Below are 27,464 nucleotides of genomic sequence, written 5' to 3' on the forward strand. Positions count from 1 at the left end.
ACACAGAAGGAGTCATAACAGGACAGGGAAGTAGGAGATTTGATGGAATGAGTATTACATGAATCTACAGTGCTTGACATATTATAAAGAACTCATTGAGACTTCAGATTTTTCATGATCAAGGCTTATTACCCCATTTTTCAGCTGAGGAAACCAAGCCTAGAATTAGTGAACTGATGAGAGGGGATAGACCTGTCAAGTTGTAAAGTTTGTAATCTTTCTGTTACCTTACCACTCTGCCTCTGCTGAATAAAAATGAAGACATCACTTATGAGTGTCCAAAAGAGAGAAGGATGGACAATGGATGGGAAATGAGTCTTGAACTTGGCAGAAAATAGATTGTAGGAGACTACTGTGTAGGTGAGGAGCCAAGCTTTAAAAAGGTGTTAAGGGATAAATATTTATCCCATCCCCCAAATTCCATATGTTTAAGCTTTTACCCCCTAAAGTAAATTCTTGGGTTACAAAAAATTAGATGAGATCATAAGGACAGAATCTAATAAAAATGCATGTCCTTATAAGAAGAGTGGTATGCTGTCTATGCACACACCAAATGAGAAGATAGACATCTGCAAGTCATAAAGATAGACCTTACCAGAACCCAGCCATGCCTGCTGGAGTGATAAGCGATATTCAGTCCAGGGTATTTTGTTATGGGCAGCACAAGCTGACTAATCCAGACTTCATCAAGGAATAGTAAATAGAACAGTCAATAGTATTATATGGAGTAGGTATTCATAACTTCTTTGTGTCAATGAATTAATTGAAACTCAGAGAGGGAAATTATTTGTCCAAGTCATAGTTAATAATGCTGGAGCTGAGATGTGAAGTCAAGTTTATGAGATGTTAAAGCATGTATTCTTTCTACTTTTCTAATAAATAACCCGATCCAGCATAGAAGGCTGACACTTTACCAGCCTTCCGTGATCTCTGTGATCATGACCTCTGAGCATGATTATCTCACTGAAGTCACACATGTGTTTGCTCAGTAATTCCTTTTTTCTTTTTTCATATCCTTCAATTTCTTGATGATTTGTAAGTTTGACTTTCTGCTTGGCTCCTGCTTTATAGTTGAACATCTGGTGAGATGCAAGGCCCTATCAACACAAAGTGGATACAGCTAGAGTAATACCTCAAAATACTTTTGCTGCTAATGACATTTCTCATCACAGACCTCTTGAATCAGATGAAGTCATCCTATTGCTGGTACAAGCATGAAATATATACACTTAGCAATACCAGATATTTGCTCTTAGTATTTCTCTTCAGAAGCTTTTCTATTCAGTACTCCCTTTAAACCTAATGAGGTACCCAGTATAGGTAGTAGATGTACTTCACTTTACGGGTGAGGCCAGAACAGCCCAGAGAAGACTTGGGTCAAGAACAAGTTACTTTTCATTTTGCTTGTTCTTCCTTCTCATTTTTCTCTGCTTATTTCCAGTCTTGCTTTTCCACTTTCTTATTTACGTATATGTCACTTTGATCCAAAAGAGATTTGAATTGGCTTATAAAGTAATATGCAAAAAACTACATTTAAAATAGCTCATAGACATTTAAAAAATAATGAGTAAGAAAATGGATATAGAATGGTAAAAGGAGACTATTAGATGGTAAATTAAATGTGACCAATCTGAGAAGTAACAGACCAGCTAGCCTGAGTTTTCTTTACATGAAAAAAAAAAAAAACAACTAACAGGACACCTTCATCCCTTTCTCAAGTGGGAAACCAGACCATCCTCATCATAGCTGTTTCTCTAGATACAGGAATTTCTTCCTCTTTCCTACCTGGAACTATTTTGAGTTGATTGCCTTGAACGTTATGGCCAGAGCAAATAGTAATACATAGAGAAGCTACGTAAGTGAAGCTCCTGTTTTCATCAGCCTAAGATACAATAAGCCAGAAGAAGAATTTCAAAGCAGATACTCCTTGCCTGCTTCCCTGAACTGAAGACTTACTGGCTTGAATCTCTTCAGTTCTGTCCTCCTCCTTCAGACCCTAAGTTAGGGCACGTAGGAACTTCATTCAGTCTTCAGCCCCCATCTTTCTGGTGATGGTTCTTGCAGTGAATTCTGGCCCAAAGCCCTGAACTGGACAACAAGTGGGAACCTCAGATGACCCTCTTGTTTTCTAGTTCTGACAAGGGAAACTAGAACTAATTGTCATCCATCTTTGTAATTCCCAGTGCTCCCCACCAGGAAGAAGAACTTGCCAATGAGCTAGATTACCCCTTAACTATAAAGAGAGAAAGTATTCCCCAAGTGCCAACACTCCCCAAACGTCCTCATACCCCAAATATTTTCTGGTCAGAAATACCAAACTAGTGATAAGGTCTACTTCAAGGGAAGGCCTGTCTCCTGCTCCACTTAACAGAAGACTAACATTTCTGTAAGTCCTCCAGAAGTCTATTCCCTGTGAATCCATGCCTTTAATATTCCTCTACAATTTCAGAGGGTAGTTTTAAATTCAAACTTGATGACATAAGTGAAGGCCCCCAGTCTTGGTGTTTCTGGAAGATTGTAAGTGAAAGCCTTTAATTAGATATTTGAAAATATCAGGATAATTTCCAACATTGTTCTTAAGAATTAGGCTACTTTTGTGATTGATAACATGAAAAAAATGAAAGGACGAGCAGATTCTTGTTCAAGCTGTAGCTGCCAGATTTGGTGACAGACCGAACCATTCTGGGCCTAATGGGGTCTAATGGGGTTAATACTACTGGCTCTTCCCTGCTTACTGACTGTTGTGACATCAGAGGAGTTGCTAATGTGTTGGCAAGTTGTTAAAGTGACAACACTAATTCAGGATATTACTATAGCCACTCAGAAGACAGGATATTATAAGCAGGGAATTTTTGAGGAAAGGCAAATAGTCAACTCTCTGAGATAAGCTTGGCTGTGCATTCTAGTCTTCCTTCCAGATGTTTTGTTCAGTTATCTACGTACATCTCGGCAAAAGCTGATTAACTCTCTCAGACATCAGTGTCTAACTGTTACTAATGTTCCAACTGATCAAATTACAATGCCACAGATCCTACTTGTGCTGTTAATATTAGATTTTGGATTCCGGTCTATAATGAATAATTTTTCCTCCATGCATTGGAAAAATTGGTTAGCAGAGTTCATAAGAAAGTTTAATTAGCCGGCTGTTTGTGAAAATAGCAGTTGTGAGTCATCGTTCAGAGCGAACTAGCATTTCTCAGGGTTGGATTTGTTCTTCTGTTCCTTGAGCAGCCACATCAGATCCATGTGTTTGTGAAGCTGATTTCCGTGTGCTGCCCACTTGAACTGCACCATGTAATAAACTAATAACAAAAACATCAGATTCCAAAGCCCAAGAGGAAGAGGGGGTGTGGGGTGTTTGTGCGTGTGTGTATATGTGTCTGTGTCTTCCAGAGGAATATCATGGATTTATTGAATCCAGCACTGTGCTAGTGAGGATGCTTTGGTGATTAAGAGCTAGCCTGGCTACATCTACACCCAGTCTTACTGTTTACTTTTTAACTGTGCCTCAGTTTCCTCATTCATAAAATGGGAATCTGGGTAGGATTATTGTATTAATATATGTAAAGAACACAGAAAATCACCATGTAGTGGAATGTAGTGATATATTTCCTTTTTCTTTTTCTTTTTTTGTGTGCCAGTCCTGGGGCTTAAACTCAGGGCCTGGATGCTGTCCCTAAGGTGTTTTACTCAGGGCTAGCATTCTACCACTTGATCCACAGCTCCACTTCTGGCTTTTTGGTAGTTAAATGAAGATGAGTCTCATAGACTTTCCTTTTGAGCTGGCTTCCAATCATAATCCTCAGAGCTCAGCTTCTTTTTTTTGAGGGGGCGGGGAGGGGTCCGGTCCTGGGGCCTGAATTCTGTGCCTGGGCACTGTCCCTCAGCCCTTCAGCTCAAGGCTAGTGCTCTACCACTTGAGCCACAGCACCACTTCCGGCTTTTTTCTTTTTGTTTATGAGGTGCTGAGGAATCGAACCCAGGGCCTCATGCATGCAAGGCAAGCGCTCTACCACTGAGCCACCTTCCCAGCCCCAGATCTCAGCTTCTTGAGTAGCTAGGACTACAGGTGTGAGCCACTGGTTCCCAGCATTAATATAACTCTTATAGCAGTTTTGTGAGATTATAAATATTATTAGCCCTATTTTACCAGCGTGAATATTTTAGGTGGATTAACTTGTTGAATGCCACCCAGCTTCTAAGTAGTACAACGAAGTTAAAGCCATGCTAGTTGAGTCTCATAGTATGAATATCATACACGTGTGGATCTATATAGGCAACTACACAAATGTGTTCCTATAGTCCATATGGCCACTTTTAATGATTTTTTGGCTTTTTTCCCTTGGGTCTTTGGTTCCCCTAGTAAAACTTCCTGTGCACATGCATGCCTACTACTGACATTTTAGTGAGTTAGTAAATTTGTACAAGCATGAAAACTTGCCTTCAGATGCCTGCCTCCCATCCCTGCCAAGGGTCTCTTTGCTGTGTCTTGTGTCTACATTACCTCAGAGACAGGACTGTTGGTGTCTTCTGAGAAACAGAATCACAGACTGTGAAATAAGATTGTACAAGTATTTCTTTTTTTTTCTTTTTTGTCAGTTGTGGGGCCTGAACTCTGGGCCTGGGCACTGTCCCTCAGCTCTTCAGCTCAAGACTAGTGCCCTACCACTTGATCCACAGTGCCACTTCTGGCTTTTTCTGCTTATGTGGTGCTGAGGAATCGAACCCAGGGCCTCATGCATTCAACGCAAACACTCTACCATTGAGCCACCTCCCAGCCCTGTACAAGAATTTCTTAGTTGGTCTCATTTTCCACTGGCCCCTGTATCATCTCAGTATCTGTGGTTTAGCTCTGGGGACCAGATATTCCCCCACTTTACTGTAATTGGTATTGTGAGACAGTGTCCAGTGCTGTTTCAAAGGATAATGATTGTTTGGGAAGCCTATCAGAAAGTCTTCCCAAAAATGTTTAATCTGAAATATATTTTTAAGAGATTCTATGATAAAATGAGTTTGGGAAACTGAAGTGAACTAATCAGAAGAGGTTTCTTTCTATCACTACTTCTCTGAATCTATGCTTTGATACATTATGAAACTTAAACGGAATGATAGGGCAAGTCATGGTGGCTTAAACCTATAATCCTAGCTGCTTGATAGGCAAAGGATATCGAAGGATCATGGTTTGAGGCCTATCTAGATATAAAAACTTGCAAGACTCCATCTCAATCAATGTTTGTGTACATTTGTGTGTACCTGCCAGGGACAAGTAGGAGAATTTCGGTTCAGGGCAACCTAAATGTAGAGCCATACCCTATCTGGAAAATAATCAACACCAAAAGAGACTAGGAGTTGCTCAAGTGGTAGAATAAATGCTTACCAAGTACAGGGTCCTGAGTTCAAACTCCAGTACCAGGAAAGAACAACAAAAATGAATGGCAGAACATATTTTCCAAGCCAGGAAGGAAGAACAGACTTTCATGAGTGATATGTTTGGGGGTGGAAAAGAAGGCGACAGTATGGGATAGTTCCTACCTTACTCTCCTTTCTACTATGAAGAACTAAATAGAGTGCTCTTTGTTCAAGGATGGGAAGATGGAGGCCTTGGTGTTGTGGGGAAGTCTCTCTGATTCCTAGGAGGAATAGAAAATGAAGACTCCTGGATACTCTCTAGCAGTAGCACAGTCCCTTTGCAAGCTAGGCATTGTTTGGAAAGTTACTGAGTACTTTCTGGGGATGATTCAACCTATGGGCCATTAGGTGTCTTGATGGTAGGGATAACATTTCATTTTCCATTACCTAGAAGCACTGAGCCATAAGAAGGTGTTTGCTGATTGTGATTGCTGGGCCCTCCTTCACTTGCATGTTTAACAGGCTTCTGACTCAGTGGAATGAGGCTGTTCATATCTGCGTGGTATAAACCTTTCCCTGACATTCCTCCCGTGTTCCTTTTCTCCTCAGTTCCTACCTTTCAGACCTGTTTCTGTTCCTGGGTTTTCATTTCTTTTACTTCTCTTTCTACCTACAAGCTAAATAGTGATTTAAAAACAAGCATGTTATTTTTTTCCTTTTACATGAATGTAAGGAATTTTTTTAAAAAAATTTTGTTGGAACCACATTTTTCTAATTTGGGGAGGGGAAGGGAAATAACAAAATGCTGAAGCAAGGATACAGGTTGACCCATTGTAACAATGATATGTATAAGACACTATGTTGAAAATGAACTTCACAGCTTGCTGGAGGGTGGGTAAGTTGGGGAGGTGGGAAGGGAAGGGATGGTAAAGGAAAAACAAAGGAGCGGGTAACAATGCTCAATAGGAAATGTACTCATTACCTTACTCACCCCTCTGTACAGTAACTTTACAATATAAAAAAAAGAAATAGAACTAGTAAAAAAAAATTGTTGGAACCAAGCTAAGCTATCAGATCGTGGATGCTGAGCCCCATCTTTGCTTTCCATCAATGAACTCCTTGGTAGGAAGGACAGATGTTCTTCACATTTGCACAGTCACTCATAGTAGATCCAAGGCTAGAGAACCCCAAGCCCTTACTTTAGAGAAGACACACTAACAGGGATTTTCAAAGTCCTGCTCCAGCTAACATTTGACATCCTGATTCATCTGCACACGGAACAGTTACTTACCTCCTCTCCTTCCTCAAAAACCATGAGTTTTCTTTTACATCAGCAAAGGCAGGGTTTTGTTATTGTTATTGTGGTGATTGCTTTGTTTGGTTTGTTCTTGGTGCCATTCCTGAAGTCAGAGCCTGGGCACTGTCCCTGAGCCTTTTTACTAAAGGCAATGCTCTACTATCTGAGCCACAGTTCTACTTCTGGTTTTTGGTGGCTAATTGTAGATCACAGTCTTGTGGATTTTCCCGCCTGAGCTAGCTTTTTTTTAATATATATATATTTTTTTAATTGTCAAAATTCCATACAGAGAGGTTACAATTATATGAACAAGATGATGAGTACATTTTTATCAAGCATTGTTGCCTCCTCCTTTGTTTCCCTTTACCATCCCTTCCCATCCCCTCCCCCATTCTTCCTCCCCACCCCTTGCACCAAAGTTGTGAAGTTCATTTTTCAACATAACGCCTTGTACATCTCATTGTTGCAATGAGTTCACCTATATCCCTATTTAAACAATTTGTTTTTTCCCTTCCCCTCCACAAATTATTTCAAACAGCAGTCCTCATATCTCAGCCTTCTGAGTAGCTGGGGTAGTAGGTTTGAGCCACCAGTGAACAACTGGCTTAAAAGCAGTTTTTAAATATGTTTTTTATTGTAAAAATAGTGTACAGAGGGGTTATAGTTACATGCGTAAGGTTATGAGTACATTTCCTATCAAGCATTGTTACTTCCTCCTTTGTTTATCCCCCACCCTCCCTTTCCTCCCCACCTCCCCAACTTCTCCCTTGCCCCCACGTTGTAAAGTTCATTTTCAACATAGTGTCTTTTACATCTCATTGTTGGGTAAACCCGTATCCTTATTTTGAAGCAGTTTTAATAGATTTATATTCCATTAATGCTGCAGAAACATTGCTTTTTTGCCAAGTCATCTCACATAAGTTGACCCACTGAATTTAAATCCCAACATGATAGCAGGAGCCTCCACTTGTCCCTTGGAAGAACATTGTCTGGTGAGAGTTTTAGATGTCATTGTTTTAGTATTAAATACAGAATTTCTTTTTACCCACACACAATTCACCCATAGAAAGTCTCATTTTGCCCAAAGGTTAATTACGGTACATGCAATTAGTATTAACCTAGGGGTTTTTTCCCCTACCTCTTCTTCCTTTGTTACTAAACCCTGGTCTTTAAAATCAGTAGCATTTCCGGAATCACCTGGTGCTTGGCAGCCATTCTGGGTGGAAAGTCTTGCCTGTCTGACTTCCAGACTTTTGTTTCATGTGAGACTAAGCCAGCCAAGAATTAAGAATTCTGGTTCACTTTTATGACTATCTGAGAGTATGCCAAAAAAAAACCCTCCTCTTTTTGTTTCAACCCTCATTAAAAAATATTTTTAAATGTGTGACTATTCTTTCCTGTCTTGTACGAATATTCTGAGGATAATTTAATTTAATGTTGCTTCTATTAAGAATCTTTCATTGCCCCAGGGTCATTTCTTTTTTCTTTTTGTGGGATGAATGAAGAAGGTGCGATCCTCGTCTCTAGGGCTCCCATTGTCTCCCATACATTAGCTACAATACTTTGCCCTTTCAATCTTTTTTTTTAACCAAATATACTTGATACTGGCTTTTTATCTTATGAATTTTCATTCTCTCTTGTACAACAGAAGAAAAATAGGTCTTGGAGTAGTTCTGTTTTTCATCTGTTGAGGTTTGTTATTGAAATTTATATTTGAAGACCTGTCATTTGAAGCAACTCATTTTATAGGACAAACGAAAAGGAGCAAAAAGAAAGATCTCTTTTGAGAATCAGTTGGTTGGCTTTTCTTATTGTATAATGTAACTTTCTGTTCAGCGACTATGGAAAATGAGTGCATATATCCTCTGAATTTCCATGTGTTTCACCATAGAAGTGAAGGTTGTGTATCATCTGTGTCTATGTAAGTTGCTGGTTGGTATTTTTCTCTGCATTCAAACCTCCATTAAAAGCCTGTGTATGCTTTGGAGTTGAACTAATTTGTTTGGAGATCTGAGTGCTCTGGGCATTCGTCTCCTGGATTTTAAATGGCAATGAGAATACCTGCTTTGTAGAATTGTTTCAGAGAGTAGATGAGATAATAAAATGAAGACCCATGGTAGAGTAACTGGCACTCAAGAAAGAATGTTTGTTACTATTTATTTACTTATCCAGTTCACTTGTGTATCCATCAAGTCTACTCTGTGTCAGCTATTGGCCATACTCAGATTAGTAAGGCTTAAAGAACTTTCCAGTCCATTGAGAAAGATGGTCAGTTCATTAAACTGATTTTGAATGCCATACTGTGAGCCTAGCACTTCGCCTATTTCTGTCTTGATCTCACAGAGTAAATAAAAATGACATCCACTTAGGAAGCAAGAATTTCGCCTCTGGAAAGAACCAAAGCCTGGTTCAAGATAATTTTACATACATTGAGGATTCCGAGTAAAGAAGGCTAATTCCTCTTTTTTACTTTTTTTTTCAGTAGTGCTATTGATAGCAGATATATTTTTAAGTGCAGATCCCTAAATCATTCCTGACTCTGCCAGAGGTCCAGGAAGATCTATATGCATCTGAGGAGAGGCTCAGATTGGTATCAATAGCCAGCGCCCCATGGAGGTGATAGCTGTAAACTTGGGGGCGCTTCTCTCCTTCAATGATAGGTGGTCATGCTGTCCCTTCCTTCTGAAGTGTCCTTCTTTGCCTATTACATTTGTCTACCCACTGCCTGGCTGCCTCCAAAAAACCCTCTCTTCATTTTTATTAAGGTAAAAATTCACCCCCTAACTTTCTTCTTCTGTCTGATCCCTATTTTCCCCCTTGGAATGCCATAGAACACGTATATCATGCATTCCCATGACAGGTTTGTTTTTTTTTCAAATGTTAGAGAGCTTTGAATGCCTCTAGGGATTTTTCTCTTTGAACTAAATGATGATATATCTTTTGAATGAATCTCATAAGATCTGATTCCATAGTTCTTATCACCTTCCTCTTTTTTAATGTTATTCTTCCCAGTCTCTCCCTTGTTTGGTAAAGGGATGATTGAAAGTGGGAATATTCACATAGGAATAAATAATGTCATTTATTTCACTCAGAATAATAGTTATACCCAATAATGTCATGATTCTTTGGGATCCTGGAGTAAAGAGTTGAGTAGGGCATCATCTTGCTCTCAACTGCTCCTCCAACTCTGTTTTATTTTCCCATTGGAAATCATCATTATCTGACAAAGTTGTTTTTATTTTTATGTGTCTTGCTCAATCATAATGCACACTCAGTGATGACAGAGCCTAGTATGTATGGTCTCTTCATTATTTCCAGGACTGGCAAGTAATAAAGCCCCCAAAAACCTATGGCATAAATGTAGTGCTTAGCTTCATCCTTCAAGTTACAATATTATTAATTTGAAATAAGATCTCTATAAAAACTCTATCCCTTATCTTTTTTTTTTTTTTTTGGTGCTAGTTCTGGGGCTTGAACTCGGGTAGCTTTGGTGCTATCCCTGAGCTCTTTATGCTCAAGACTAGTGCTCTACTACTTGAGCCCCAATTCTATTTCCAGGGGGGCTGTTTGGTTGTTGTTATATTATTTTGTTTTTGTGGTTAATTGCAGACATGAGACTCATGGCCTTTCTTGCCTGGGCTAGCTTCAAACCAAGATCCTCAGATTTCAGCCTCCCGAGTAACTAGGATTACAGGCATGAGATCTTAAAGGTCCAATTCAATCGTCCCCTCCTGCTTGTCAGAACCAGTTTCAACCACCTCTCTGTCCTTAAAGAAAGCTTTGAAAGAAAAATCTCTGAAAAAATCCCTGATGTGTATTTGTTTTTTCTGGTTTATAGTAACCTTGTAGGCCCATCTCATTTTTACATAATAAGTCTCCTGGAGTCAGGGAAACTTTGGAGTTTGTTCATAATGTCTAGCATGTAGCAGATGTTTATTGCATATCATGTGCTTCAATGTAGAAGAAAAGCCTCAGGATCTTTCTCTACTTTCAAGGAGGTCGGGTGGGAGACATCGTACCCCCGGGACAACAGTGGAAGCCAGTATCTAATGTGGTATGAGAGAAGAAGGAAAGGACACCAACCCCACTTAAACACCTGTTATATGCCAGACGCTTTCCATGTTATCACATTTAAAGTTCCTAACAACCTCTTGAAGAAAGTAGCACACTTGTGTGTGTGTGTGTGTGTGTGCACATGCACATGCACCTCTGAGCTTCTTTTGCTCAAGGGTAGAACTCTATCAGTTGAGCCAAACCTCCACTTCCAGCTTTTTTTGGTACTTTATTGGGTACTTTATTTGGTACTTTTTTGCCAAGAGTGGCTTCAAACTCCAGGCTTCAGATCTCAGCCTCCTGAATAGTTAGGATTATAGGCATGAGCCACCAGTGCCCAGCAACACCCATTTTATAGATAAGAATGTCAAAGCTGAAAGAGACAAAGGAGGAATGCAAATTTTTGGACAAAAAGAAATAGCAAATATTATGAGCCTCCCTTCCTTGTTATTATGCATTGAGTGTAGTTTTCTCCAAAGCCAAGGCACAAGGAGGTTAATTTAACTTAGAAAAGGTCATATAGCAATAAGCAGAAGAACTGAGGCTCAAACCCACATCTGACCCACTTTAAGTCACCAGTGCGTCTCAGTCTTTAATGTGCAGGTGACTCACCTGGGGCTCTTGTTAGAAAGCTTCGGCAGGTCTGAGATGGCACCTGAGACTATGAATTTCCCACACATCCCTAGATGATGTTCATTAGGCTGGTGCAGGAACTTTCATCTGCATTCAGTTTGAGGCAATTCTGCAAACTAATTTTCTGACACTGGATTTTCATGAAAAAAAAAAAAACCTACAACTCTAATTGATCAACACTGTTAAACCCCCAAAGGAGGCTGGGAGGTAGAGTCACAGGGGCCCAAAACCCCAAGACACACCAGTCTTAGAGCTCATGGGTTCCAGATACTTCTAAGCACTTGCACTCAGGCCCACCCCTGTTAGGACAGAGCATGAGCTTGAATAACACTAAGATCTGATATCTTTCAACTCCAGGCCCTGGCACTTACTTGCTAGTTGGCTGTAGATAAGTTATGTTACCATTGCTTAAACCTCACTTTCCATTTCTGCACTGTAGACACTATTTCAGACAGGATTAAATGAGGTGACATGGCTAAACCATTTAGCACAGTGCCTGGCACAAAGTGGCACAGAATAAGTTATAGCTGCTATTAGTTCCCACATTACTATAATCCTCACAGTGATCCTTTGATTGTGAGGATTAAGGGATTACCTCTGTTTTCCAGATAAGGGAACAGGCTGAAGAAGCTTAAATGACTTAATCAAGGTTATACAGCCAGTATGGTTTTGGGGCTACATACATGTGTAAATATGCAGTAACAGCCCTAGATCTCCCTGGCCTGCTTTTGGGTATGTGCAGATAGATTTGAGGCGGCTGAAAGCAGGGAAAGGCATCTCAGGATTGGCAGCAAGGAGGCTCTGGGATTTCGAGTTGGCTGTAGTTAACCTAGTGTGTGAATTATTACCACACAGGTGATCTTGAGGTGACTGGGGACTTCTATCATTTGCTTTGAGAACAGGAATTCAGCATGAGCTAAGGGTTCTAACATCCACAAAAATTTCTTACTCAACTCAGAAGTTTTCAGCAGCAGCAACTACCCATCTGTCTGCCCCCTCGAGGTCTTTGCAGAAGAAAGGTATAACTGTTAGGTTTCTGGAGAAACATGGGTTTTTTAAGAGAGAAAGAGCAAAGTGAGCAGGTTGATAGTGCAGAAATGCTGAGGTTCCTTCCAGCCAGCTTCTCTGCTTCTGTGGATGGCCGCAAGGATGCCAAGGCCAGAATAATCCCCAGGATCCTAAAGACAGTAACAAACTCCTGCTATCCGGAATCCCAGAAAATGCAGACAGATGATCAGCTAAGATCTGCATACTTTTTAGGGACTGAGTATAGCAGAAATGCAGAGATAATTTACCTTTTCTTAGTTGATTCAAAATCTCCCAAGGTGTTCAAAATACCTTTTTTAAGTGAGTGACAATGATTATAGCAAACAGTATGAGATTAGAGCCAAAAATATTTCAGACCAGGGCATCAGCAAAAGATGACCCAATGACCAAGCTGGCCCTGCTACCTGTTCTGCTAGATAAACATGTATTGAACCACAACTACAGTGTTTACAGATTGTCTCTGGCTGATGCCACCATGGCACAGTTGTCATGGAGGACCTGCCAGGCCTAGATATAATAGAAGAGAGATATTACCATATCATAGTAGAAGGATACATAGTGTGTTTGTGTGTGCATGCACATGCCTGTGCCTTATAAACACAGAAATATTCAGGTTCAGGTTTAAGAACAGCTTGTTCAAAACAAGAACCTATTTAATCCAAAATGTACTGAAATGCTTTAAAATGTAGCCATTATGTATAACAGTTTTCTTTTGGAAACTTCATTCTGAATTCTAAATTTGTCCTAAACTGCCAAGAATATATTTCCTATGGCACCTGGTGAATAGGGACCCCTAGCCCAAACCAGTTAGAATTGTTAGCTATTAATCAGCTGGGAACGTTGTAATGTGGTAATCAAGAAGCCAGATATTCACTATAGTTCAAAATTAAGGAAATAGTCTTCATTTCATAATGCCATATTTCTTCGAGAGGCAATTTGACAAGCACCATTTTGATTACGTCATTTTTATCTGTTCAACTTGTCATCAAAAATAAACATAAACTGAGAAAAAACTAGTTTGTTTTCATTTTCTGTTCCTAGAATTTGGTTGCTATATCAATGTATGTGTATATGATGATAAAGGGGAAAGATGTAGCTACTTTTTAAAAAAGGAGAAGAGACTATTATATATTTCTGAATTGTAGGTACATACACACTTAGTCCTAAGCCCCAGACTGGGTCTCCCTGGGCCCATTCGGTATGCTGACTCTCTCAGTCCCCGTGGAAAAAGTGTCAGTATTCTTTTGTGAATGTGTTTCATCTACATTTTTCCATGTGCATTTAAATATAAAACTGCTGATTCAAAATCCAGCACCAAATATATGGCTACCAAAATTAAAACAAAAAATTCTCCCTCATTTTACTCGCCCCTACTACTAAAACAGTTCCTAAAAGAAGTGAAGCTTGGGTTTGTATCTAGAGACTTAATCATCTTCTCTAGGGTATTTTAAAAGAAAATACTTCAATCCACAGAATACTTTTTATTCAGCATAGCTGGACTCATCCTATAATGGTGAGAAGCATGTGAAGAAAGCTTTGCCTGTGAACTAGGCTAACCACAGGTAGTTCCATTGTGCTGTCAGTCTATCTCATATCTTCCCATTCACAGGCAAGTGTTTCTATCTCTGTTCCCTTGTTGAGTGCAGCATTCTGTTTTAGAGTTTGCAGTTCATTATTTTAACTCAAGGAGAGCCTCCATTTTCTCCCTTTCTTTCTGAAATGACATTCATCTGGCTTTCCGTTTTTCCAAGAGCACCTTCATTCTTGATGCTAAATGCAGTCTCTCTAAACCCGGGACAGGTGATGATAACACGGGAGTGCTAATTATAGTCAGGAGCCGAGGTAATGGTGGATTTAGGATTGATACAGGCAGGTGGGTTGGTATGATACATCTAGCTGAGCCAGGAGTCCTTTCCCTCACTTGACCTTCAGAACATTCCTAGCTCCTGAGCTGGAGTGTGGTTTCCTTCCTCCAGAAGCAAAATCTAGAACAGATAAAAACGAGAGGGCAAGCAGGGTGCCGGTGGCTCACACCTGCAATCCTAGCTACTCAGGAGGCTGAGATCTGAGGATCACGGTTCAAAGCCAGCCCAGGCAGGAAAGATCGTGAGACTTCTATCTCCAATAAAACACTAGGGAAAAAAAAAAAAAACTGGAAGTGGCACTGTGGCTCAAGTGGCAGAGTGCTCGCCTTGAGCTGAAGAGCTGAGGGACAACATCCAGGCCCAGAGTTCAAGCCGAATGACCGACAAAAAAAAAAAATGAGAAGGCAAAAATCTTACCCACTATGTTCATTTTAGAGTTCTGCAATATATGAATGATTTTATAGGAAGTGGCACTGTGGCTCAAGCAGTAGAGCGCTCGCCTTGAGCTGAAGAGCACAGGGATAGCGCCCAAGCCCAGAGTTCAAGCCCCATGACCGAACAACAACAACAACAAAAAAGAATGATTTTATAGAGGCGACCATATTGGGAACATGCACCCCTGAGTGCTAAATGTCTTCACATAGCTCCATCACTGTGATGAATGAGAAACTTTTGCAGTATGAGTGAGCTCTAATGTTTGCAGTTAAGGAGTGAGTGTTTTGTTTATATTTTTATATTCCATTTTAATTTTAGACAAATTAAATTGGGCTAGAAATATAGACTATCTGACCAGTTTCCTAGAATTCATATATAAGGCTTCTCATTGCCATAATTACTTTAAAATGCCCTTTAAGGATTCAGGTGGACCTGTTGCAACAATGAGAAGTACAAAATGTCATGTCAAAACCAGCTTTACAATGTCGTTGGGGGGGGGAGGGGGGGTATGATTGGGTGGGGGGGAGGGGGGAGGCTGGGAAGGGAGGTGAAGGGTAAACAAAGGAGGAGGCTGCAATGCTTGCTAAGAAATGTATGCATTTTCCTGCCCATGTAATTGTAACCCCTCTGTACAGTATGTTCTCAATTAAAATAAAATTTAAAAAAATAAAATAAAATAAAATGCCCTTTAAAAGCAGCTCTGCTTAGTACATGGCTGTTCTTAAAAGCTGATTATAAGAATATTTTAGTACAGCAAATTTTAAGGCTTCTCATATATGCAAGGTAAATATGACTGAGAAATCTGCATGATGAAAATGGATTTAATTAGGTGAATTTAGTTAGGCTTGATGAGGTGGAGCCAAATTTAGGATAAATGATATTTTTAAACCAATGGAATTAGTCTCTTGTATTTTTGTATTTGCAAAATGAACTTTCTTAGAATATGTAGTGGGGCATTATAAAAACGCTCATCTCTTGTCTCTGTCTCTGTGAGTCTGCCTCTCACACACATACACACACGCGTTTTCTTACACACACACACACACACACACTGTACAATGGAAAGAGAAAGGCCCAGCAGTTGGAGTGTGCCCAACACACTCTCTTCTCTCTTCAGTCTCTAATTCTGGCTGATGAAGGTATCTGTCTGGCAAAGTTTGCCCCCGTCTTTCCTATTTTAACCCTGCTCTTCCAAAACACAAAGGAATATCCTAATGGAAAGTGTTGTCATGTGGTGTTTTCCATTTGGGGGACAAATGCTATTGAGTTTCCTCTTGATTCTCTTTGCAGAGTTACCCATTTTCTGATCCAGAACCCAACTTGTTTTCCCAGGTTCCCTCCTACAACCAACACAAACACAGACATTTACCAGCAAAACAGAAGCTGTTGGAAAGATTTTTTTGGCTGCTGAAATGGGCTCCTGTCACCAGGACATGGCAGGCTTTTTGCTGTATTGTCTCCCAAACCTGCCCCAATACTCCAAAGAGAGCTTTATGTAATCTGTCTTTCCTGACATGTGACGTCCTGTCACTTTCTTCCTCTTCGGCTGTGCTGCCGCCCACAAATCAATATCATTGCCTGGGAAGTTCAAGCTGGCTTTGCAGCCACCACAAGCTCTGTGATTCTTAAAGGGTATGTCAGAAAATGTAAAGTTTCCTAATGATATTTCTGGCTGATGACACATGGCAGAGCTGATGGACTATTTATAATCAGTGGCACGATCGCAAGCACATTATTTTTATTTCACTTAGGGGGGAGCCCTGTCACTTGCTACCTCTCTTCGCAGACAAGTTGATGCCATCTCCACCTAAAGTAGCTAAATCCTCTTTGCACAATGTGTTTGCACTCCCTCCTCTGTGTTAGGAGTGCCTTGGTTCTTTCCAAGAGAAACCTTTGCCCTCCTTTCGCTTTCTTTCTTTCATTCTTTTTTTTTAAATTCCTTTGGCTCCAAGGAATGATAAGGGCAAAGTACAATTTTTGTAGCAACTGCTTTAAATTCTGGCCATGCCTACCAGCCTTCACTGTAAACATCTTCAGTTTTTGCTGCTCAGATCTTGCTACATCCCTCTGCGTATTGGTGTGGCTGGCATGACCAAGGCAATAGATACAGCTACTGCGTCCTGGACTTGTCCCAGTTTTATAGGACTGAGCTGAGCGGCACTGCCTTTAGTTAAGCCCCTACTATGTTCTTGACAATGCACTTAATATAGGTATTTTATTTACAATACTCACTCTCAAACCTATCTGAGGTAAGTGCTGTTAACTCTGGAGAAGAGGAAATTAAAAGACTTCTCTTGGGGCTGGGGAATGTAGCTAAGTATTTGGAACACTCTCCTGGCATGTCCTGGCATGTAGAAGGACCAGGGTTTGAGTCCCACTTCTGCAAAGCAGTAATAAATTACTTCATTCCAAAGTCACAGTGATAACAGAGAAAGCCTTATGACTCCCAGTTCAAGTCGTTCCAAACAAATTCCATTTGGTCTCTTTCCAAGTACCCTGTCCTGTCTTCTCCTGATTTTGTGGACCCTTTTATGTATCCAGAGTGAGTGTGCAAGGACATCTACTTAAGCTTATGTTTAGGCAGCTCCTGTGAGTTTAAATGCTACCCATGAGAGATGGAGGAATTTTTTAACCTCAACCTGGGGGTAAACTGTGCTAAGAAGGAAGGATTAAACCAACTACTACGGGAAGTATTGCCTCTATGAAGATACTGAGTACTTTCTCTTTCTCTCACTCTCTCTCCCTTCCTGTCTCTCTCTTTCTCTCTCTCTTTCTCTCTCTCTCTCTTTTTTTCATGTTTCCACAGGACAGAGTTTAGGGTATGGATTTGTTAACTATATTGATCCAAAGGATGCAGAGAAAGCCATCAACACTTTAAATGGACTCAGACTCCAGACCAAAACCATAAAGGTAAGAGGCAATATGCTGGCTTCTGATTCAGGAGGACCTGGTTAACTTTTATTCCATGGATCTAATAAAACCAGGCTATATGGGAGCCTGAAGGTGGAGCTTTTTTGTTATTAAAGATTATTCACTGTTTATTCTATACATAGGGGGGCACAGGCTATCACTGAAGAGCAAAGTGAGAAAGGCTAGAGGGAAGGCACCAGTAGCCAACATAGAAGGTAGACATAGTATCTGAGAATCAAGTCCCCACAAAAAGGGCCTGTCATCTTGATCCTGCAAAAAAGTGGCCAGAAGTAAGCCAAGGGAAGAGGAAAGTGACTCCATGTACGAATAGTGTGACCTAAGTTTGGATGACTGGTGATGAGACAGTGAGATGAACAGGGCCAATCCAAGAGACCTGAAGTACCAGGCTGAGCAGCTTTGGCTTTTCCTATGGTAGTTAGGAGCTTCCTAGAAGAGAACGAGAAAGATAAAACCAATTATAAATAAACACACTAATGTAATATGAACAGGGACAATAAAATTTATAAGAGTATAGTGAAGGAACAACAGAAATAATATTCTAACAATTTGAAAAATAGCTAGGCAGGCAGAGATCCCAGGAATAATGATTAAAAGTCAAAAACAGCCACCTCAGGCCTGTGGTTTCTGTGGCTGGATTGTCACCCTCTGTTCAGACCACATAGGTGGTTCCTTCAGGAGAAGGTACTACTTGCTTCAGGCCCCCTTAGGCAAATACGGTGGTCTCTTGGATGGAGCTGCCCTTACCCTGGCTTCCCTTCCTTTTCTTCCCCCACCTCCAGGCAGAATCCTGTTTAGGGGCAGCTGCCAGCAGATTAATGAGTCCCATCCTTCATAGCCTATTAAACCACAGGGAAGTGTCTCCTGGGCGCTCTTATCCTCACGACAGCAGGTCTGACGCAAAGTAGGACAAAAGAGAAACCTCTCCCAGAATGGAAATCTATAGATGGCACCAGTGCTCAGCATCTGAGAATATAAAAACCAGAACTTTTTAGTCCAACAAAGCTACTTTTCCAACATCCAGGCTGACAGAAAAGACTGCTGGGCATAAGATAATCTTAGCTAGAAGGTAATGAAAACAAAAACAACAACAAAACAAAACCTTTCTCTCTCCTTTTTTTTTTTTTTTTATGAATATGTGATGTGATTATCTTCCTTTCTTTTTTAAGCAGCTTTACTTCAGTTGAGTTTAGCTTATTTCTAAAGATGATTGCCTTTCCTGAGCTTCTACTGTAGAAGCTCAGGTGATATACAAAGACCCCCAAAAATGGGCTGATTCAGGCTGCCTAAGTCTAAGCTGTGAGTCAGCTCCTGTGAATTCTCTAAGGGGGAAATAATCAAGAGCTGTTTAATTATGGGGTAGTCCTCTGAGAGGCAGGAAGATTAATTTCTTTCTAAGGACAAATGTACCTATTTTCATGCTTTAAGTAAAGAAAGTACATTTGGGTCACCTGACTCTTTGATGAGGCCACTCCAGGTTGAGAGCTGCAGTTGTGCGTTTGATTGATTTCCTATGTGAGCCAGTTCGGCATTAGAATGTCAGATGTTTATTCTTCTCTTGGTGGACACTTTAACCTTGAACTAAGAAAGGGTACTTTTCTTCTACTATAGTATTCTTGAAACCCAAACTCTTCTTCAAGGTCTTGAGATAAATCAGCCATCAATTCTGCCTACTTAAAAAAAAAAAAAAAAATTCCCTAAGGCCCCCTCCCCAAGGGTTTCCCTGAAGACTGACTGGACCTGATTTTTCCTGGTCTCAGAATGTTCCCCTTTTGCCCATCATACTGTCAGATGCTTTATCTAAGTGGATCTTAGAGACAGGAGCATTGATTATTTTCGGTCTCTGAAGAGCCAGTCTGCCTCCTCTTATCTATATCCCTTTCTCCACTCTCCCACCCACCCTGGGCCAGGGCTCCCCCACCCTCCCCCACCACCACACCCCTGCCTTGAGATGCTGCCAACACATTTGCACCCAGCAGAAATGGCTGTAGTATTCAAAATGCATGATGCCACGGCTGAATCAATAATTTCCATTCTCTACTACGAATGAAAATTTAATGTGCAAACCTGGGGATTTCAGCCCTTTCATTAAAGCAGTTTATTTGCCATACTAAAAATTAAGTTTGAGTGATAGGTTCCTTTATTAACTTTTCTTCCTTTTCCTAAAGGGACACAGTGTTTAAGGTAAAAATCATATTAAAAGGAAGAGGGGGGGAAGCAAACCTCTTTCTTGTGCTGTTAATAGTCTCATCATTTATTAATTTCTTAAAATTGCTTTTTTGCCTTTCAGGCCACTGTTTACTTCTCCTGCTTCTGTTTGCTTTGATAGGTGACATGAGATTTATCTCTTTGCTCTGACTCCCATAGAGGAATAGCTAACTTGCCGATCTGAGGCGGGGGGAAACAAATACCTTCTTTGAAAGCATGCCATTACAGAGATCTCCCTGGAACCATCTAGTACATATTTGCAAACGTTGGTCAGTTTGACCCTCCTTTTCACATTGTTGTGGCATTTCTGCAATGCTCCCTACAAAATACACCATGTATGAAGTACACAATAAATGCAGGCAAATCAGGAGCAAATGCTTGAACTGTTGAAGGGTGGTGACTAATGGCCAATTCAGGGTTGGCTCTGGAAAATCCTGAAGATGAGCTGGTAACTAGAGTGAGTAGTGGGTACAGACTGCCACTTCTTTACCTTAGCTGCTATTGATGAAGGAGGATAGTAAGGAGGAGGATGAAGATTGTTTCAATTCAGACTCTTGCTGTCTCTTCTAGTTGTTTAACTAGATGATATGGCTCATGCTTATAATCCCAGCTACTAGAGAAGCTAAAAATGAAGGCCATTTCTAGGCCAGCCTAGCCCCCCTCCCTGCCAAAAAAAAAAAAAAGCCTTAAATCATCTCAAAAGAAAAAGCTGAGTATGAAGGTGCACACCTGCCATCCCAAATATTCAGGAGGGAGTATAGTCTAGGTCAGCTAGATAAAAATCAAGACTTTATCTTAAAAATAATCAGAGCAAAGAAAGCTAGCTAGAGGCATGGCTCAAGTAGCAGAATGTCTGCCTAAAAGTTGAAGCCCTGAGTTCAAACCCTAGTTCTGAAAAGGAGAAGGGGCAGGGACTGTAATCTCTTTTAAAAAAAATCCCTTTAGTTTGTTTTTGTGTGTGTCAGTGCTAGGGCTTGAACTCAAGGCCTAACATCACTCTTTTTTTTTTTTTTTTGGCCAGTCCTGGGGCATGAACTTGGCCTGGGCACTATCCCTGAGTTCTTTTGCTCAAGGATAGCACTCTACCACTTGAGCCATGGTGCTACTTCTGGCTTTTTCTGTTTATGTGGTACTGAGGAATCGAACCTAGGGCTTCATGCATGCTAAGCAAGCACTCTACCACTGAGCCACCTTCCCAGCCAAAGGCCTCACATTCTTGACAGGCTTTTTTCACTCAGGGCTGGCATTCTACCCTTGAGCCACACCTCTACTTTTGGCTGTTTATTTAAGTCTTTCAAGGATTTGTCTGCCCAGCTGGCTCAGTTCACAGATCTCAGCATCCTAAGTAGCTGGGATTATGGATGTGAACCAGTAGTATCCAGGAATTTCAATTTTTTTTTCATGTCAAATCTCCCAATTTCTAAAGACTAAAAACTAACTTTAAAAAATTAAGTAGGGCTGGGAAGGTGGCTCAGTGGTAGAGCGCTTGCCTTGCATGCATGAGGCCCTGGGTTCCATTCCTTAGCATCACATAAGCAGAAAAAAAAAAGCCAGAAGTGGCGCTGTGGCTCAAGTGGTAGAGTGCTAGCCTTGAGTTGAAGAGCTAAGGGATGGCGCCCAGGCCCAGAGTTCAGGCCCCACGACCAGACCCCAAAAAATAAAAAATTAAGTTTTACAAACAAAACGAAACAGAACTTAATCAGTTGAGCTCTGAGTAGCCAACTTGCAACCTCTGAACTCAAATTTAAATATGTAAACATTGTTTTGCCAATTAGTGAATGGCTTGTTACCCAACCCCTAGAAGGAGGTGTCCATAAAAGATGCCTTCTTATCAACAAAAATCCATTTCCTCTTTATTAGGGAGGATGTAAAGTGAGTATATGTGCATGCTGAGGGCACGAAAAGGGCAGAGCCAGACTTGTGGCAAAGAAAGCTCCCTGGAGCTAAGTACTTTACAGATACCAGCTATATTCCCTTTTCAGAGTGGTTTGGGTTTTTTTTTTTTTTTTTTTTTTTTTGCATGAATTGTCTTTTTTTAAAGCTGTTTCTTAAAGGAGACTTACAAGAAGGTGTTCTTAGTTCCTTATGCTAATGAGGAAACTAAGTCCCAAAGTAAAGAGACGTATGCCTAGGATCACATAATTAGTAAAATAACTCTGTCAACACTTTTAAGTGTTAGAAGGTCACACTGCCAGTTAGCTCCACAAAACCCACATTCTGAGGATTAGCCAGGGTAGGGGCCAGGGGAGTAGATGGGAAGAGAGACCTTTACATCCACAAGGGTTATACTCCCTGGCATGAGAAGGACATATTAAAAAAAAACAAAAAGAAAATATATACCATGGCTTCTCTGGGTTCTTCAGTAAACAGACTTATAGTTCAAAGTTTCTTCTATTAACTTGGAGACATATCTGACTTCAAATAGTTACTTCCTCTTCCTCCTCCTCCTCTTCCTCCTCCTCCTCCTCCTCTTCCTCCTCCTTTTCCTCCTCCTCGTCCTTCTCCTTCTCCTCCTTCTCCCCCTACTTCGTGCCAGTTCTGGGGCTTGAACTCAGGGTCTGAGCTCTGTCCCTGAGCTTGTTTTGTTCAAGGCTACTGCTCTACCACTTGAGCCACAGCTCTATGTCTGGCTTTTTCTGTTAATCAGAGATGAGACTCATGGACTTTTCCTGCCCAGGCTGCCTTTGAACCTCCTGAGTAGCTAGGATTATAGGAATGAATCACTGGTGCCAAGCTAAATAATTTCTTCTTTGACTCTTGCTTTCTAGTCTCTGTGCTAAGTCCTAGGATTTAGGTGAACCAGAGATGGTAGTGCTCTGGAAACGCTCCCATCCATGTGTGTCAGGATGCCATAGATTATGGGTCATGAGCTTAGAGCAGACTAGAGTCTCATTTGGGAAACTGGGTCACTTCTCAATGTTTGAACCCTAAGCCATGGAAACATGATTTGCCCCATTAAGGACTTGAGGGACCTATTTGTAAGCTCCTACTTTTCTCCAGTTGTATCCAACAAGAATCACTTTCAATTTGGGGATGCACTGGGTTAAAAGGCTATGTTTCTGGAAAATGGTTCTCTGGAGTTCCTTGATTCCCCAGTGCTGACCCTCGTCTAGGCTCTACAAGAACAATTTCAAAGCTTACAGTGACATTAGCCTCCTGCTTAGAAGCACTCAACTAAATCCAGTTTTCTTTGGTTCCACTCTTTGTCACATTAATTAAGGAAAAGGAAAAAAAAAAAACGCCTTGGGCTGGGCCTGGTGACATACCTGTAACCCTAGCACTTAGAGGCTGAGGTCAAGCTAGGCTATGTAGTAGAAAACTACAGTGAAGAGAACAAAAGAAAAAAATGTGATGATCTTATAGTACTTTCAAAAAAGGAGTATATGCTTACCAAAGTTTTGGCTGGATTGAGATCAAGTTACCTTGAGAATCTTCCATGAAAAAGGTCCAAAAGGAATTTGAGGCCTTGGTTATATCTGAGTGATGGACACCTACTTGGGTTTCAACCTAGGTGTGAGGAACAGGCCTGTGGAAGTGCTCACAGCTTGCTTTGTCTTTGGAAGCTCTCTCCTTGGGAAGGTGGAAGGGAAAACATACTTGTAAAGGAATAAGTGATGTACTGTGATTGGGGGAGGAGCATCGTGGGGCTGCCAAGGTTCCCATTGGATGGGAGAGAGGGAGCTGTGTGAAATGTGAGTGGGAGAGAGATCTGGTCAGGGTGAAGTTCCAAGAAGGTTCATCTGGCTGTGGCATGCCATGTGGAGTGTTTGGCAGCGAGAGCAGCAGATTGCAGACTGCTGTGGTCGGTTTTGTCAGCCTCAGATGTTGGTTTTCATCAACTCTATTAAGAGCTTTTCCACTCCATTTTAAAAGCACTGCATGCTTATTTCTAAATGATTTGGAATGCACAAATTCCTATCATAAAGGCCTATCCGCCATTCCTAGCCCAATACTGTTAGCATGCATCTAGTTGTGAGACATGTTTTCTTTCCTTTTCTCTTTACATCACATTTACAAATAATTTTGTGACTTTCTTCTAATACTTGGATGAACCTATCATTCAAATGATAAGAATATGGTGATGTAAAACAGCTTTTGTGCAAACTGGGACGTGACTGATTTCAGGACTATGATTTAGATAAAGTGGGGGAAAGGGGACTGCCTCTGAGAGAGTCCCAAGCATTGGGACTCTGGCCATGGGCTAGGAGAGTTAAAACAATGCCTTATTGTGAGGCAGTAGCTCAGCTCTCTAGGGAATGGGAGTAGTGACGGGAAAGGTGAGTGTGCGTGAAGTCTTTTCAGAAGGAAAACCCTCCTCCCTTCTTGGGAAAGGAGACTCAGCTGAGCATTCCCTGTGATGCTACTGCTTAACCATTTCTCCATTTTCACTTTCTTCTTCTAATAGCACTAATAGTGTCTCCCTTGGGGGAATCTCTCCACACTTGAACTTCACAGGTTCCAACTTGCCCCTCCTGTTTCTTTCTCTTGTCAGGGGGTCATCAGCCCAGCTTCCTCCCTCCCCTGCTTCTCCACCATCCACCTGCCTTGACGAAAGGCCTCCATTCCGCTGAGGCATCTTTTCTCTGCACTCGGCACAAGCAATTATATTTCTCCTATCACAGCTCTTAATGTTTCCAGAAGAGTTAGCAGATCACTTTTTGCTGACAGATATCACCCCCACCCAGAAATAATGGCCTGCCTCCCTCAGTCTCATTAATAATAAAAAGGTCTTTTCTCCCCTCCCCACCCCCATTTGAGCTATAATCAGAAACTAGTTCAGGAGGCCTTCCCTCGCAAGGTCAGCAATGGCAGCGTAGCCACTGAATCCCCAAGGAGCGAGGGTGGGCATTGACAAGGCACTCAAACACTCAACACATGTCCACCCCAGTTGTGCCAGCTGCCCTCTCGTTATTTGTGGCACACTGTGTTTCTCAGTGCCCTGTTAACTTCCTTTTACATATGTACTGGGAAAGGCCTTGGAGAGGTAGATATACAGTTCCCTGGTGAAGCAGATATGACCCCAGTCCCTTAAAGGTCTTTCTCAGTGTTCTGTGGTCTACATTACCAAACTGGACAGGTACAGGTTAAGAGAACACGGGATTTGGGTAAGTACATGGAATGGGATCCAGGAGAGTTAGTTATCTACAAGCATAAAAAAAGCCAATAGTGTGTGAACACCTCATAAAATCACCCTTAGTTACATGAGGGTTACAATCACTGATCATTGGCAGTAGTGACCCTATCTTGTCCAGAGTGGTTAGCCTGGTACCTTGTGTTCCATCTCTCAGCTTTTTTTTATTAATTTTTTAATTGTGAAAATACCATACCAAGGGGTCACAATTACATGACCAAGGTAATAAGTACATTTCTTATCAAGCATTGTTGCCTCCTCCTTTGTTTTTCTCTTAGCATCCCTGCCCTCCCATCTCTACGACTACACTCCCCCCCCCCCACCAAAGTTGTAAAGTTCATTTTTCAACATAGCATCTTGTACATTTCATTGTTGCAATGGGTCCACCTGTATCCCTATTTAAACAATTTGTTTTCTTCCCCTCCCCAAATTATACTAACATCAAATATAGTGAAAACAGAGGTTATACTGAGGGGGAGGACATGCAAAGCAACAGAAAAAATCACCTTATAAATATGTTAGAAACAATAGCAAGAAAGAAAAACCACCTGAGCCCTTATCCTGGGGTTCATTTTGCCTAACATCAACTTATCTGACCTTTTCTGCTTGTCTCAGACATATGCTAGTTATTGCAGATAAGGGAAACCATGGGACCTATGTTTCTTTGGGCCTGGCTTACTTCACTTAATATAATTTTTTGTGATTAAAAGACCTGGTTGAGGCAAAGTGACAAAGATGGCCAGTGATTGTTGCTTTTACATTCTCTTGGAAAGAAAATTCTGCAGAGATCCTAAAGCATTAACTTGATCCTATATTTCAGGAATCTAAAAGGAAAACTTTTGTGGCTGTCAGAGTCCAATACTTGCCTTGAATGGCAATGACTCTCCTCATCATCAGAACCACTCAAATGGGAATGATGTAGATGGAAAGCCTGTCTTGGAATGATTTCTAAGTGATCCTAAATGTATTTTCTAGCTCTAAGAGGCTACAGCTGTGGTCTTCTTAGGTCTGGAGTTGTTAATGTAAGTGTAGTAGACATGTAGTTATCCGTATTAACTTAAGTTACTTAAAATTAGATGAAAGTTCAGTTCCTAGGCATGTTTTGAGTCATCAATAGCCACTCGTGTAGCTAATGAAGCCCTAAGGATTAAGGAATCTATTCTCTGTGGTGATCAGGTAGTCTCAGGGAAGTATAGCTGATCCATCTAACACCAGCTATAACCATAGAGCATTTACACTTCTCTTCTCTTCCACCCCTTAATCCATTCAAAGGAGCCCCAAGTTAAGATGGAGAGCCAAGTCCCAGCTCTGTCAAACACTACTACTACCTTGAGCAACTTCACTTCTCTGGATATAGTTCCTCATCAGTAGAACGCTTCTTTCTAGCCCTCACAGTCTACTAAAACATTATGGCATGATCATTCCAACTGGGTACCTTTCCAGGAAAAGGAACAGTTTGTGCCAAGAACATGGCTTTTATTTCCCTGTCCATGTTACTGTGGCATAGTGGAAAGAGCCCCCAGCTTTGAGGCAGATCCAAGATGAACTCTTAGTTCTATTGTGTGACCTTAGGATATGTACTTGATCTCCCTGGCCTGAATCTGCCATCTAGAAAATGGAACAAAAACTTCTTCCTAGGCAGGCAATCATGGTGTATTGGGAATGTTCAAGAGGTACTCCCCAGGATGAACACAAATAACGATTCCCTTAAGGTGAAAATCACGAGGAGAGAGGACTTTCGTGTTTCAGAGGCATGCACACAAGGGTAAACAACAAAGTAGATCCTCCTAACACTCAGACACATGTATAAAGAACTCTGCATGCTGTGATGTACTATGGAGCTTGCAAGTGGCTAGAGTACTCTTACAAGCCTTTGACAAAGAAATTGAATTTAGGAGACTGAGTCTAGGGCTTTGTATCTGAGACTAGCTCTTCCTGTAACCTGAACATGAAACCTTTAACATACCTTCTCATTTGGGGTTCATTAGTCAGACAATGAGAACCTCATACTAAGTAAGATCCTTTGATAATTTGTTCTTTAATATAACTTTACCATTATTATTAGGGTTTTATAGAGCGAGGTTATCGTTTCATAAGCCAAGTAATGAATATATTTTTTGGACAATGTCACCCCTTCCCTTTGCTTTTCTCTAGTTTTCCCCTGACATCCCTGCTCACAAGTTACATAGGTCATTTTCCAATTAATTTATACTAAATATCATAATTGCATTTGTTCACCCTTCTTCCCTCCCTTTCAGTGTCCACATGCCCTCTCTAAAAGAAAGAAAACCCAAAGCAAAAACAAGATCATTTATTTTTTTTAAAAAGCTTTTTTTTCTTCTTAAAAAAATAGCACCTGGACTCCTGATGCTTACCACAGACTGTGTTCTTACACTGAGTGCATAGAAAAAGAGAAGAGGAAGCCTACCCCATATACACCTCAGCACAGCCCTGTGCCTGGTATTGTGAATGGGGAGGCATGGGAAGAGAACAAAAAGTTCCTGCCAGGCTTAGTAGG

The 27,464-nt window shown here is 41.0% G+C and overlaps 1 protein-coding gene and 1 non-coding gene across 10 annotated transcripts in view; both read left to right on the forward strand.

The window, feature by feature from the left end:
- Window positions 1-27,464, forward strand: part of Elavl4 (ELAV like RNA binding protein 4) — a 94,730-nt gene that overhangs the window by 50,328 nt on the left and 16,938 nt on the right. For all 9 annotated transcript variants that reach the window (XM_042679336.1, XM_042679365.1, XM_042679347.1 and 6 more), the window contains one exon: window positions 17,486-17,589. In XM_042679336.1, coding sequence (XP_042535270.1) covers window positions 17,486-17,589 — 104 coding nt within the window. The remainder of the gene's footprint in view (window positions 1-17,485; window positions 17,590-27,464) is intronic.
- On the forward strand, window positions 27,305-27,429 carry LOC122112888. Its single transcript, XR_006148292.1, has one exon. It is a non-coding gene; the product is annotated as a small nucleolar RNA SNORA51 (small nucleolar RNA).

This window comes from Dipodomys spectabilis, unplaced genomic scaffold (assembly GCF_019054845.1).
Source record: "Dipodomys spectabilis isolate Male_0828 unplaced genomic scaffold, ASM1905484v1 ptg000002l, whole genome shotgun sequence".
Taxonomy (NCBI): domain Eukaryota; kingdom Metazoa; phylum Chordata; class Mammalia; order Rodentia; family Heteromyidae; genus Dipodomys; species Dipodomys spectabilis.